This window comes from Hesperophylax consimilis, chromosome 17 (assembly GCF_061612785.1).
Source record: "Hesperophylax consimilis isolate HC1 chromosome 17, BYU_Hcon_1.0, whole genome shotgun sequence".
Taxonomy (NCBI): Eukaryota; Metazoa; Arthropoda; class Insecta; order Trichoptera; family Limnephilidae; genus Hesperophylax; species Hesperophylax consimilis.
This window is the reverse complement of record NC_142852.1, coordinates 26,952,893-26,967,811: the sequence shown is the minus strand read 5'-3', so window position 1 is coordinate 26,967,811 and position 14,919 is coordinate 26,952,893. Positions and strand designations below refer to the sequence as shown.

The following is a 14,919-nucleotide window of genomic DNA, read 5'->3' as shown; positions in this document are numbered from 1 at the left end:
TCTAAAAAAAAAAATAACCACTGCTGAGCAGTGCTGACGTAATCACTATCTCGACCCCCCACCCCCCCATGTCATAAAAAATAAGCAAAGCAAAGACCCCCCTGCCCCCCTATAGTGCTTACATAATACTTGAACGGCCCCTTTCAGTTTTTGGAGAAATGATGTTGCTTCAGGTTTGATACAATTACTTCAAAATTGGGACTTTTTGATGTAAGAGTAATTTGAATACAGTCTTCGGCGTTTAATCGATTTCTGTTCTTCGTTTTTATGTTCATTAGAGTGGAAAAGCCTTGTTCACAAAAATATCTTGTTGCAAATGGCAGCAACTTTTTTACCGCCTCCTCATGTGCAATTTTGAAAGCCTTCATAGCTTTTGACATACAAAAAGACGACAGATTGGCTTTTCTCTCAAATTGAATACGTGCTTCAGTATTAGATGGAAGTTCAAGTATTGTTTCTGCCAAACTCGGAGGTTCTTCTGGTATGTTAGCAATTTCACATTTAAAAGGATCAACAACCCAATTGAAAGTATGTATCTGGAAAGTAGTCAGAGAACCGCTCTCTGAGTTTGGTAAGATGTTTTATAACTGTATCCTTGATGTCATCAAAAGTAATATTTTCACAGTTTTCCAAAATAGCAAACTAGAAAAATTTCCTTATTACCCCAATTAAAAACATTTTTACCCCATTTGGGGTAATTTACCGCGGTTCCCCGACCGCTGGTATACAGGCACACGTTGCAGACGTTTTGTAAACACGGCGGCATTTTTGACAATGCATAATAAGAATGTTTATATTCGGTAATGTGGGGAGGCTTGTGCAATCCCACACATCCCATTTCCACAGTCCCACACAGTGTGGACTCTGGTGGGATAAGGACATTTTGTTGTTGGTCCTCTCCCTTAACCTTTTGAACGCGTTAATTTGCTCCGTTTTATCTATACCCGCACGCGGTACATTTTTTCAAATACCTATGCACGCAATTAAATGTCAAATTATAGCATTCTGGCATGATTTATTGGGCTATATAGACAGAACTTATTATTCTCCACAATATGATAACAAATCCTCGTGTGTCAACTCTCTTGGATGTTTATAAAAACAAAATCATAAAATTTCATACAAAGACGTACCGTATCTTTTGAATGTGGTCAAATGTGGTCATTCACTCGGCGTGTGTGTACTTAGGTGATAGACACAAGTGGGACACCATGATCACTTATCATTTTTAGTTATGAATGACATACTAGTACTAACGCCATCCGTTGACAAAAATGTAAACTAAAGGACTAAAAGGCGCGAAGAGGCGCACTTGATTATCGATCTTTTTTTATGAAATACAATTTTATTTTTGCGAAATTCTTGTAGATGTCAGCATCGTGATAGTTCTACGAATGTCCAAGTGAGCAAGAAATACATTTATGACGTAAGAGCGCTGGAATATCGGCCGTCAAAGTTTCCGTATCAACTGTTGATACAGCCGCGTGTGAGTATGGACTTTTTGCCGTAACAACAGTTGATACGGCCGCGTGCAAAGAGTTAAACCTGTACCTACTCGGGCACTTATGAGGGCTGCGACACCTGCCGTGAGCATGCTGGAAGCGCTGCAGTATCCACGAAGGCCAAACATCATGAGGTAGGCGTTGTTATATTGCACGCGTAGCATTTCCATGCGGGTCTTCTTAAAGTTGGCTTAATGCTCGCATTTATAAAAGGATGTACAAAACGTGAGGAATAGCATTCTTTTTACACGTGGCCTGCAAAGCCGGAACATTCTAGTGAGGATATTTGACGTTATGCTGAGCGCTCGTCTTTGCGATATCATCGTTGTCCGTCAGCTTACTGTTGTTGATGTGCCCTAGATACTTATTTTTTTCTATTTCTTTCAGAAGTTCACCGTTTAGGATAGCTGGTGGAATTGCATACGTGCTTTAGATCATCAATACTTGAAATAAAACAGTCATCAAAGAATGACAGGATGTAAAAATGACAGCTAATGCAACTGTTTGTTGTGATTGAGGTTATGAAACCTTTCTAGTTTTGACGTTTTCGAGAATTCAGCAATGATTGGTGGCGACTGTGATTTCAGTAGCTACGCTTACGGACTGTGCACGATAAGTTGAGTATAGGATACTTGCATAACCCTAGGAAGAAGGACCTACATTGTTGCGTTGACCTAAATTTACGGAGTGAAATGTTCTCTGCCAAAAAGATTTGTAACAAGACTCATTTTGAATTCCAGGATGGCGGGGTGGTCGCGTCGCAGCTCGTGGCGCAGCCCATCACAATGGCGGAAGTCGTCAGGTAACTATAATCATTATCTACTTTTCTCCATGTACTTTTTAACAAAGCCAAATATAATATTATATTAATAATTGACAGGCATCTACTACGTCAACATGGAATTTTCATGGACAATATTGAAATGCTTTCAAAACGTGTAAAACCTAGTTCTATACACTGCATGTTGCAGTGCACCTGAAGGTAGTTGTTTAGTATTGAAACAGTTTTTTGCATTACCTAACATTTTTCCTATACTATCCATCTCCTTCCCTAAAAACAGTCCTACCCACATTGGAGATTATGAACATTGCACTAATTGTCGCAAATTCAGTCGAATTCGAGTCGTACAACAAGAAGGTGCCACCTTAGTTTCGTCGTCGTATCATTCACATGCAAATACCAAAATTCACTCGTTTCTCGTTCATCTCGTTGTGGAGGAAAATTCACCCAGTGCAAGTGCATCGAGAGCCCGTATGCCCGGATTCATGGGAATTCAGGTAGGCTGTTTCCTTCTTTCCACTTATTCCCGTGATATTCAGAACCAATTGAATGAGCTCCTAACTATCGTATCATAATATAAATTGGTTTTACAGTTCACTTAATGTGTAATAGACAGAGATGTGCTTTATTTCAAATGAATCCATTTCAAATGGAAATGCAAAATGCAAAATGGGTATTTTCCATTTTGCATTTTAAATGCTTTTCTAAAAACCATTTTGCATTTTAAATGCTTTTCTCAATGCATTTTCCATTTTAAATGCTTTTTTGCAACATTCTTCCTACTATCTCCACTCATCTTTTTTTCATAAGCCCCAAATATCAGTCGGTCTTCAACCTCGCTATGAGAGATAATTTACATTTGTCAAGTTGCTCCCTGGTAGGAGCCCTGGCAATTGAGTGATACCATCACAAAAAATACTGAACACGGGGCCATGACGCTGTAATATTAAATGTTAGATAGCAGTTTCTATGTTTTTACGTTAGCAACATTAGTCCCGCGCAAATTTTTTGTGGTTTCATAATCTGTAGTCGTGGTGTTTTTGGAATTACCATCATGTAATATGTTTGTTCTACATTGATGCCCATTATTAAATGAAAAAATTCTATAAATATTTTAATTGTTTGACCTGAGAAACCATTTTGCATTTTGAAAATAGGTATTTTGCATTTTGCATTTTCAATGCATTTTGATAATAGGTATTTTGCATTTGAAATGCTTTTCTAAAAACCGTTTTGCATTTTGCATTTTCAAATGGAAAAGTTTTGACCAATTTCAATTTTGCATTTCAAATGGTTTTGGGTACCCATTTTGCACGTCTCTGGTAATAGAACACGTAACAGTAGTCATGATTCCACTGAACTGCTATTGTAGTTGGTCGTATCCTAAGGGCTAATGAACTAATTGACTAGAGGCGTTTATAGGTTTCAGATGTTAAAGGTCAGTTAAAATGCATTCATTTGGAGTTGCCCGGGCTTTATGTTAATTTCAGTGCCAATCTCTCCCATGGGCGGGGCCAATCATATGTAATTTTAAGCCTTCAAGCCTCTGGTAAAGACGCTGTCAGAAGGTGTGCGATTCCATGTGTGTTTTGCACTTTTGTACAGGATCAGCTGATTCGAGCATTTGCTCTTTATAACAAAACGCATTTTATTTATTCATTTTTGGGAAATCGACAGTTTACATTTAATCAGTTTGTACATAAGTGTTATTTAGTAAAATAAAACCAATTATGGATTTCCTCCTTGTGACTTTAACTGAGACAGTATAATTTAAATTTTTGAGAAAGGAATATTAATTAAAAAGATACAGTGTGTGGCAAGCCTACACATGACGGAAGTGAAACTCTTAGTATTCTTCTCTCTCTCTTTTCATTTCATTCTCTCTTTTTTCTGTCTTAAGTATATAAGTATAGTTCTAAAAATTTTCAATTTATTTACAGTTATGCAATACTATTTACAATTATTAAATATTACATACATAATAATATTATAATTAAAAATTTCGATTACGATTTACCAATCATGTGACATTTTCATTGTCACTTTCACGGATATTATTTCCTAATGTCGTGATAATTGGGTGATGGTAACTAAAGTGCGAAATATATACATTAGCACCCAAATCCTTAATGAATCGTGCAAAAACTGCATCGATTGTTGTAAATATCATCAAAAACTGCATCGATTGAATAAACCACAATCAATTACGTATTTCACTCGTATTACACTCACCGCGCAGTACACAAAGCAAGCAGCTGATGCCTGGCGTGGCGTCGTTGGCTAGAGAGAGAGGAAAAGAGAGAAGAGAGAGAGAGAACGTTCGTCAGTGGCTCCCTCACCTCAGTAAGCGACTACGGTGAGAGAGTGACAGTGAACGGTGAGCGGTGGTGGGGGTCCCGTACCCCCACCACCAAATGATCACTGTTTTTCGTGACGGTCATGATTCGGTTTTACTCCGGTCCTCGAAAATGCATGACGCGCGTAAAGAAGTTTCACTTCAAAAATTATACAGAACAAAAGATTATATGAAACGAAAAATTTATAAAACAACACATTTATAGCTATGGAGAGAGGTTGTAGATATAAATCAAATCATAATAGAGATGTAAACAACAGAGACATAAACATTATTCACAAACCATCAGAGAAATATTCTTTTATGGACCTCTTGTATTTGGTAAGTTCGCAACTGAAAATATCAACCTTAGATAATACGCTATTGTAATTATTGCATAGTCTGTTCAGGCAAGAATTCTGCTTAGAGTTCGTTTTACTTTGATCAACCCTGAACAGGACACAAGAGCGTGTTGAACTCGCAGGTACATTGAATGGAATCTTGTTTAGCAACTCTGGGCATTGAATATTATTGTTAACTACTTTATACAGGAATAGTGCATCCTTATGATGCCTCCGTACACTCAGTGAATCAATTTTAAAGTATGAAGAGCTGCCTCTGCATTATCATTAAATCTTACAAATGACTTGTAACAAAGATATTTTAGGAATTTGTTTTGAATTGCTTTGATTTTGTTTATGTGGATTTTGTAAAATGGAGACCAATCGCGGAGCGTTTTATTTTAGCTTGCTGTATTTCAATGGAAGATTCTCCGAGGAGCTAGCGTCATTTATCCCTTCGACACCGGTGTATAGTCGAAAAACATACCAGACGCCCAACGCGGTTCACAATCGTCACATGAGAACGGGTCGTTTCTACGACTCGTTCTTGATTTCAATAGCTCGGCTGTGAAAGATTTGTCAGCTTCTGCTTTTCCTCCCTCCTATAACATTGGTCTCTTCCAGACCCATTTTCACTCTGTCTTCTTCTCAAAAAGACCATCCACACAGCATCCCCAAAGGTGACAGGCCCTGAGGGAAATTTTTCTCCTCAAGAACTCGTGTATGGAGTTTTTTTAAAATTTTATTTTTTTAATTTTTTTATTTATTTTAATTTTTATATTAACTCCACACAGGAGGCCCCGAAGAAAATAATTTCCCTCAGGGCCTATGTCGTCTTTGGGGATGCTGTGTGGAGGGTCTTTTTGTGGAGAGGAAGGAGTGAACATGGGTCTTGAAGAGTCCCATGTTGTAGGAGGGAGGAAACACAGAGGCCGGCAGTTCGTTCCACAGCCGAGCTGTTGAACTTAAGAACGAATAGTAGAAGCGACCCGTTCTCATGTGACAAGTGTCAACCGTGTACAAATGTTGGGCGCGCGTTTGGCGTGTATCCCGACTACGCACCGGTGCCGAAGGGATCAATGACGCTAGTTACTCAGAGCATCTTCCATTGTAATACCGATAGAACAAGGACAGCATACCTACCTGACGCCTGTGCTCTAAAGATTGCAGTCCGTTTGTTAAGATTGGGGAATCTATCAAACGGACCGCCCGTTTTTGCACAGAGTCAAGGGTTTTTTTCAGGTATTTAGGGGCTCCGGACCAGAGATGGCTGCCAAATTCGACAGTAGGGCGCACTTGCGATTTGTACAGGGTCAGCAGTTGTGTACTATTAAAGTATCTGCGGGCCCTGTACAGTACGCCCAGCTTCTGAGAGGCCAACTTCACTCTGGAGTTAACATAAAAGAGTAAAATAATTGTCAGCTTTGCGTATTTGATGTATTAACGTACTGTTGTGTTGCAGGGAGCGGAAGCGCAAGATGAACGGCGGGCTGGCTACTCTACGGCGGCGCCTGATGGCCGGCCGGAGAGGGGTGCGCGGGCCCCGCTCCTCCGATCCCGCCGCGCCGCTCCGCGATCTTCTCAGGGAGTGGTCACCCATAGAGGTAAACTATTGATTGATGTTTATACCCAATAATATATATTCCGTCAGCACGATTATCTAGTGACATTGTTACCGTGGGATTTACCGGTTCTTCACAGCAACTGTCCCAGTTTATAATTTATCCAAAAAATAATCTTGTAGTCCAATGCAAAACAGCCTCACGCTGCTGGTCTAAAAAAAGGGTCCCTCTTAACCAATCAGGATCGGCAGATGCATTCCGATTCCATTAATCAAATGGTTAATGCTCCATATGCAAAGCTGATGCTCACAAAAATTGGCGAATGTGTTCGTCGAACCTCAGCCAAAAGGAATGCCCGCTGCTCTGGGCTGGTGATCAAAGAATGGCGACTGCTTCCAATGCAAATCACAGATCCTTCCTTCCTCAGGTTTGGCAACTCTCCAAGTTAGAATTCCAGGGCTGTCAATTTGACCAATAGCAAAATGACAATATGTAGGTAAGGTCCCACACACCAAGACCATAGATGCGATGTAAGTAAAGTGATGCACACACACCTTGTTACAAATCTTATGTGTAACAACATTTCCGCTTTGTAATAAAATCCAAATAAATGCAATATTTCTGAATGTATCCGAAAACTAAAAACTGTTTTTGATAAGTAATGAAATACGTTTTTAAATTTTATTATCAGAAATAAACATATACATAATTGTGAAATATTAGAAATTTTGATGCAAACATAAAAAACTCCTAATAATTGCTCTTTTTGTGTCCTGCTAAACTGACAAAACAGTGTGTCAGCAGGTCAATTTCACAATAATAATTATAACACCAAAGCACAAATATAACGAGATAACACAATATAGAAAATAGATAGAGAGAAGAATAACAGTACAACAATACGAAAGCATAAAATACACAGATATTATATATTTGTTTGTTTTCGCTAGGTGGGTGCCCTGCTGGAGGAGTACGAAGCCCTGGCCGCGCTGCGCGATCTATGCGTGCAGGCGGAGCTGGCGCGACCTCCCGCAGCTGCCCTGCGCCAGGACCTCGCCACGCTCTACGACCACAGGTAAACAGTATGGCGACGTGCATTCATCGATATCGAATCAAAACATTGCGAATCTATGTAGACTCTCTGAAATAATTACCTCCCCATTCCTCATTTCATCTCTTATAAGTCTGAATTTGATTTATTTATTTATTTTTTCATGTTCTCCATAAAACGGTTATATATCATGGAGAAGATTACAAATTAAAAAGTTAACAGAGGCAGTTTTACTATTTTGTGACATGTGTTATAAGATAGTTACTGAATTGTCTGTAGGTGACATTGAAAATGTCGATGGCTAATGCAGAATCGTTAAGCAGTTGAGTCGCTCTGTTTATTGGCGCGTTCTGATAGGCAGAAGTCCTCGCTTTCGGAGCATATAAGAGTGCATGGGATCTCCCTCGAGTATAATTGTTAGTTAACCTCTTTCAACATAGGCGGATTGTGTATTGTACCAGAGATTAACTTAAAAAGCGTTAATGTATTGAAATCGAGCATTCCTGTTAAGAACAAGGATGGATACAGGAATGGATAGTATGTATATTCCCTCGTATACAGGTAACGCATAAACCTTTTTTGTACTTTTTCTATTTCTAAGATATGGTTTTGTTCAGAAGGGGCCCAAATAATGGAGCTGTATTCCAGGATGCTGCGGACAAGTGCTTCATATGTTCTCCGTATTGCAATTCCATTAGTAAATGATCTCGCATTACGAAGAACAAATCCAAGCATTTTGTTGGCGAGGGAGACAATGTCAGATATGTGGGATTTGAAAGAGAGATTTTCTTCCAAGATCACCCCAAGGTCACGAATCTCGTTTTTGCGTGTTAATATATTTTTATTAATGTGATATGGGAATAGAAATGTATCTTTGGATCTTGTAAATGTAACTACACTGCATTTCTGGATGCTGAAGGGTAATTTATTTAATTCCGACCATTTGACAAGAGAATCAAGATCAATCTGCAGAAGAATGGAATCGATACAACTTTTGATAGATATGTATAAATTCACTTCCCGTCTCTCAATAATTTGAAATGATTGCCTAGAACACCACCCTTAAAGGGTGAAAGCCAGAAGCATTGAAAAAAAACATACTAACAATTATGGGTACCTTTATACACAATTCAGAATGTTAAGGGGGTATTTCACTATCTCTGATTATGTTCTGACTAAGCACTAATCCGCGGATTAGTCATTTTTTCGTTTTCACTATATCTGAATAACGCTAACGCTCGGGTTAAAGTTCGATTTAACTAATCAGTGCTCGAACCTCACGTTAGGCGCTATTCCTCGAATCAAAGATGGCGTCAAAACATTCCGAGTTTGACAGCTGAGAAGTGAGTCGAATTTTGTTGAATGAATTTGAATGCTTGTATGATCCATCCTGAATTATTTGATTGTGTTCAAAAAGAGAAACAATGTATTAATTCGACACGAATCTATCTAAAATTACCTGATAATCAACATAACATAACCAAAAAAATGCACACTTCGCTGTGTGCGGCCTGTGACGCATGACAGCCGTGGCAGTAGATGGAGTAACTGCAAACATTCTGCGATGTTGCCAGACTATTTCGAGTGTTATCTATCCGGAAGCTCGAAACAATGGTGAAACGGTCGCCGTTGAATAACGAAGTTATTCTGATCTTTAAAGCCAGCCAACGGCTAGCTAGTCAGATATTTAGCCCGACATAGTGAAATACCCCCTTAGAGTTTTAACACAAGCCGGAGTGCTTTGAAATTTTTGATGCCAGTCTTCGAGGGCCATTTGAAAAGTTTCTGGCCTTTTTGATCCTTTCAGCACCGCACTAAACAATTATTTGTAAATTTTTGGTGTATGTTTTTTTTGTTGTTCACTAATTAAGATTTTACTAATTTGATTTTTCAATTCAATTTTTTTTTTCCATATACCACAAAATTACATTTCAATTTGTTTTTAAGGCGATGCACTACGTCCTGTAATATTTTAAATTGATCCGCTATCAATAACAACCCTTATGTAGATGGCGATAAGGTTTAAATTACCGCTTAACACCATCCGCCTGTTTTGATTTATCCAAAAAAAAAACATTGCCAAAAAGTGCCTTTTATTTTATTTTGTGGATGTTCAGGCATAAATATTTAATTTTTTTTCGATCATTTTATAAATAAGTTAATTTGCCACATTATACAATAAAATCATAACCGAAAATGGGTTCGTAAGTAGGAGATTTTGAACTTTAAAGCAGTTTTCATAGGCCTTTCCATAATTTTTTTCTGGTCTTATAAAAAGACTTATCTAATAAATACTCGATTATTTCAAAGGCCAAGATGTATGCTACTCGCAGAATTTAATTAAAGCATCTGAAACATTTCTAGGCGACCAAATTTTCAAACCAAAAACACATGATTTTGCATTACTAGGTATGGCATCGCCTTAAGTACATTTGTGTTGTGTTCCCACAAATATTATGTACAGGGTTTTCCAATAAGAGGTGTTATTTTGAATAGCCCGCTATTTCGGTAGATGTTACTTTTGAAGCTGTCATTTTTTGACATTTGACAAGTAGAAACTACGCCATTAATAAAAATGGAACGATACACGCTTCAACAACGCATTGAAATCATTAAAATTCACTTGAGTGAATCAAATGCAAATCATCTTGAGTGATGAGGCCCATTTCCACCTCGGTGGCTTCGTCAACAAGCAAAATTGTCGCATTTGGGGCTCGGAAAACCCAATAGTTATTTTTGAAAAGCCTCTCTATCCTCAACGTGTGACTGTTTGGTGCGGTTTATGGTCCGGCGGAGTCATTGGATCTTACTTTTTCGAAAATGAGGCTGGAGCAACAGTTACGGTGAATGGATTGCGCTATCGAGAGATGATTAATGATTTTTTATGGCCGGAATTGGATGGTATTGATTTGGACAAAGTTTACTTTCAACAAGACGGCGCTACGTGCCACAAAAGCAACGAAACCATTGATCTTTTACGATTGAATATCAAAATAACACTTCTTATTGGAAAACCCTGTAGTATAAAACAAAGTCGCTATCCGCGTCTCTCTGTCTGTGCGCTTAGTTCTTCTAAACTACGCAACGGATTTCGATAGGGTTTTCACTAGCATTTAGAGAATTTCTTCCGGAAGGTTTATATATATAAAACATGTGGTGATAATGTGGCGTGTAAATAGCACAGACCATCAGGGAATATTTTAAATCCCTATGAAAAAGAATTGATTGATCAATGAATTCACTCTGCAGGAGAAGACAACTTATAACCCAGCCACCAAAATACATATGAACAGAAAGACTCAACAGAAAATAGCACTTGCAATTGAGTTTTGCTCGTTGATCTTCAATCAGCACAAAATATATTTGAGTTCGCACTAGGAGATTATAATGTGTCACCAGCTCTCAAGAGAGTAGAATTATTAATGAAGATGAATCAGCACATTGTAATAATACGCACTGCACATTATTGTCAAAAAATATTTCAAACATTTTAGTCTTCAATAGACCTCTTTTGACAAATGATACAAACTGGATGAATCCATCTGATCAATGCAAAGGTGTCGGTAATTCGTTTATCAATCACCTGCAGAGCAAAATCTATTCAAAACTGACCAGAGATGTCTCTTTTGTCTATTATATATATTAAAAATTAATTAATTCTTTTATGTTTATATTTTAAAAATTAATTCACACTAATTTTAAATTAAATTTTAAATTTTAAATCGACTGCTTCTCCAACATGCATATTATATTTATAGAAAGTAGAGAAAAGTCAATGTTTTGTAATTAATTCATAAAAAAAATATTTTCGGGCGCTTACATTGCTAACGCAGGCTAAACCTTATGAGATACATAACAACCTCAAAATTCTACTCCAAATCATTCATAAGTTCCCAAGCAAAGCCGGGTTCACGTCAGCTAGTTAAAGTTATTTTGAAAAAACAACCTACATTTCCTTCAGCAACATTAACTCAAGAGCCACCTCTGATAAAAGCCATACTGGTACTGTTAAAAACTACAGACTTTAATTCGAGTCTGTATCTCATTCCAGTGTAGTGATAAGGCGTTAAGTCTTCGTCGGGCATCCCAGAATTTTTCTACCATTCACTACCGTATGCCACATTTTTACTCGAGTATATGTCGAAAGTCATTTCATTGTGTTTATAATAATTAATTTTTTGTTTCCTTTTAGAATTTGTCCCGATGCGGAGCTGATCTTCAAAGGGTCGTGCTTTCCAGTCCACAGGGCGATACTATCAGCGCGGTGTCCTTACTTCAGGGAGCTGCTCAATGGCTACCCCAGGTGGGATATATTTAGTTTCCTTTTAGAATTTGTCCCGATGCGGAGCTGATCTTCAAAGGGTCGTGCTTTCCAGTCCACAGGGCGATACTATCAGCGCGGTGTCCTTACTTCAGGGAGCTGCTCAATGGCTACCCCAGGTGGGATATATTTAGTTTCCTTTTAGAATTTGTCCCGATGCGGAGCTGATCTTCAAAGGGTCGTGCTTTCCAGTCCACAGGGCGATACTATCAGCGCGGTGTCCTTACTTCAGGGAGCTGCTCAATGGCTACCCCAGGTGGGATATATTTAGTTTCCTTTTAGAATTTGTCCCGATGCGGAGCTGATCTTCAAAGGGTCGTGCTTTCCAGTCCACAGGGCGATACTATCAGCGCGGTGTCCTTACTTCAGGGAGCTGCTCAATGGCTACCCCAGGTGGGATATATTTAGTTTCCTTTTAGAATTTGTCCCGATGCGGAGCTGATCTTCAAAGGGTCGTGCTTTCCAGTCCACAGGGCGATACTATCAGCGCGGTGTCCTTACTTCAGGGAGCTGCTCAATGGCTACCCCAGGTGGGATATATTTAGTTTCCTTTTAGAATTTGTCCCGATGCGGAGCTGATCTTCAAAGGGTCGTGCTTTCCAGTCCACAGGGCGATACTATCAGCGCGGTGTCCTTACTTCAGGGAGCTGCTCAATGGCTACCCCAGGTGGGATATATTTAGTTTCCTTTTAGAATTTGTCCCGATGCGGAGCTGATCTTCAAAGGGTCGTGCTTTCCAGTCCACAGGGCGATACTATCAGCGCGGTGTCCTTACTTCAGGGAGCTGCTCAATGGCTACCCCAGGTGGGATATATTTAGTTTCCTTTTAGAATTTGTCCCGATGCGGAGCTGATCTTCAAAGGGTCGTGCTTTCCAGTCCACAGGGCGATACTATCAGCGCGGTGTCCTTACTTCAGGGAGCTGCTCAATGGCTACCCCAGGTGGGATATATTTAGTTTCCTTTTAGAATTTGTCCCGATGCGGAGCTGATCTTCAAAGGGTCGTGCTTTCCAGTCCACAGGGCGATACTATCAGCGCGGTGTCCTTACTTCAGGGAGCTGCTCAATGGCTACCCCAGGTGGGATATATTTAGTTTCCTTTTAGAATTTGTCCCGATGCGGAGCTGATCTTCAAAGGGTCGTGCTTTCCAGTCCACAGGGCGATACTATCAGCGCGGTGTCCTTACTTCAGGGAGCTGCTCAATGGCTACCCCAGGTGGGATATATTTAGTTTCCTTTTAGAATTTGTCCCGATGCGGAGCTGATCTTCAAAGGGTCGTGCTTTCCAGTCCACAGGGCGATACTATCAGCGCGGTGTCCTTACTTCAGGGAGCTGCTCAATGGCTACCCCAGGTGGGATATATTTAGTTTCCTTTTAGAATTTGTCCCGATGCGGAGCTGATCTTCAAAGGGTCGTGCTTTCCAGTCCACAGGGCGATACTATCAGCGCGGTGTCCTTACTTCAGGGAGCTGCTCAATGGCTACCCCAGGTGGGATATATTTAGTTTCCTTTTAGAATTTGTCCCGATGCGGAGCTGATCTTCAAAGGGTCGTGCTTTCCAGTCCACAGGGCGATACTATCAGCGCGGTGTCCTTACTTCAGGGAGCTGCTCAATGGCTACCCCAGGTGGGATATATTTCGCATGTTGTACGCGTCGCAGCACTGCGTGAGACATTATAGTTATATACTAACTAACTAACCAACCAACCATCACGCCGTTATCGTGGTAGGCAGAGAGGACGGACCTCATTCACATTCATACATCGTCTCATACATGTTTTCCTCGGTCACCCCCGACTTCTGCTGCCATTCGCATTTTCGCCATATATTCTCCTTCACTCCTTCCTTCGTTCGTATAACCAGCCCAACAGAATTTAGATCCAAACTAAAAACTCACTTTTTCAGACACTCATTTCCATAAATCCGTCATTCTATCCAAATATTTCTTTTTTTTCATTTTTTTATACCGTAATTCTTACATTATCTAGCGATTCCGTTCATTCAATTTTGCTATTGACTTGCCTACCAATGGACAATGGACAATATCAGCGGGAACATAACAAGTCAATCGGTTTAATTGTTGGTAGATGAATCATCTAAATGCGTTTAAGATTGATGATTGATTTTATTAATTAATTTCATTCATTTAACATATATATCCAGCTAACAATAAAAACACCCTCATATAATAGAACTTCCTTCTTCTTCTGGCTTTAGTAAGATTAGATTGTTAATATTAATTTTAATTGTAAGTTGCTAAATATGTAAATACTCGTATATATGTCGTTAAGATAGTAGTTATAGGCCTTAGTCGTAAGTCACTAGATATAAGTCTTAGAGATAAGTCAGTAGTTCTAGTATTAACTATTTAAGAAATATATTTGTACAGCGCCCTTGAGGTGATTTCTCACGAAAACGGCGCTATAAATTAGCCAAATATTATTATTATTATTTACTCTACATGCCCAACCTGACACAATCATACATGGTTTTATCACGTATATGCCTCAGGGATACAATTTCTACAGCATCCAGTCTGCTTTCTTTCTTCCTCTGCCAGTTCCACGCCTCACTTCCGTACATCAGGGTAGGTACCAGCACTCTATCGTGGTCTGCTGCATGCTGACGCCAACTGCGTTCAGTCCTCCATGAATGGAGTTCTGCATTTCCCCTTGTTTCAATATCTCTGTCAGCCTTCCCATCTCTCTAGAACATACTTCCTAAATACACAAACTCATCCACCTGCTCCAAGTATTCCTCAGCAACAATTATATTGCTCTCTGTTTTCGTACTCTCTCTTACAAACACCATTACTTTAGACTTACTTACATTCATCATTAACTCATTCTTTATGCATACTTCATTCGTCCTAGACACGAGAGACTGTAGATATTTACCTATCCATAAAATATATTATTTTGAAGGATTTTTATTTATTTTTTAACCCTGCACGAAGTTATATCAAGTCATCAAATATTTCCACTAAAAATTGAATTTCAAATGGATTCGCTGTTTGTAGACATATT

The 14,919-nt window shown here is 39.2% G+C and overlaps 1 protein-coding gene across 1 annotated transcript in view; it reads left to right on the top strand.

Moving 5' to 3' along the window:
- The window catches only part of LOC149416355 (uncharacterized), an 80,873-nt gene that overhangs the window by 16,586 nt on the left and 49,368 nt on the right, over window positions 1-14,919 (top strand). The window contains exons 4-7 of the mRNA XM_089641965.1: window positions 2,243-2,304; window positions 6,422-6,563; window positions 7,472-7,596; window positions 11,765-11,875. Coding sequence (XP_089498091.1) covers window positions 2,243-2,304; window positions 6,422-6,563; window positions 7,472-7,596; window positions 11,765-11,875 — 440 coding nt within the window. The remainder of the gene's footprint in view (window positions 1-2,242; window positions 2,305-6,421; window positions 6,564-7,471; window positions 7,597-11,764; window positions 11,876-14,919) is intronic.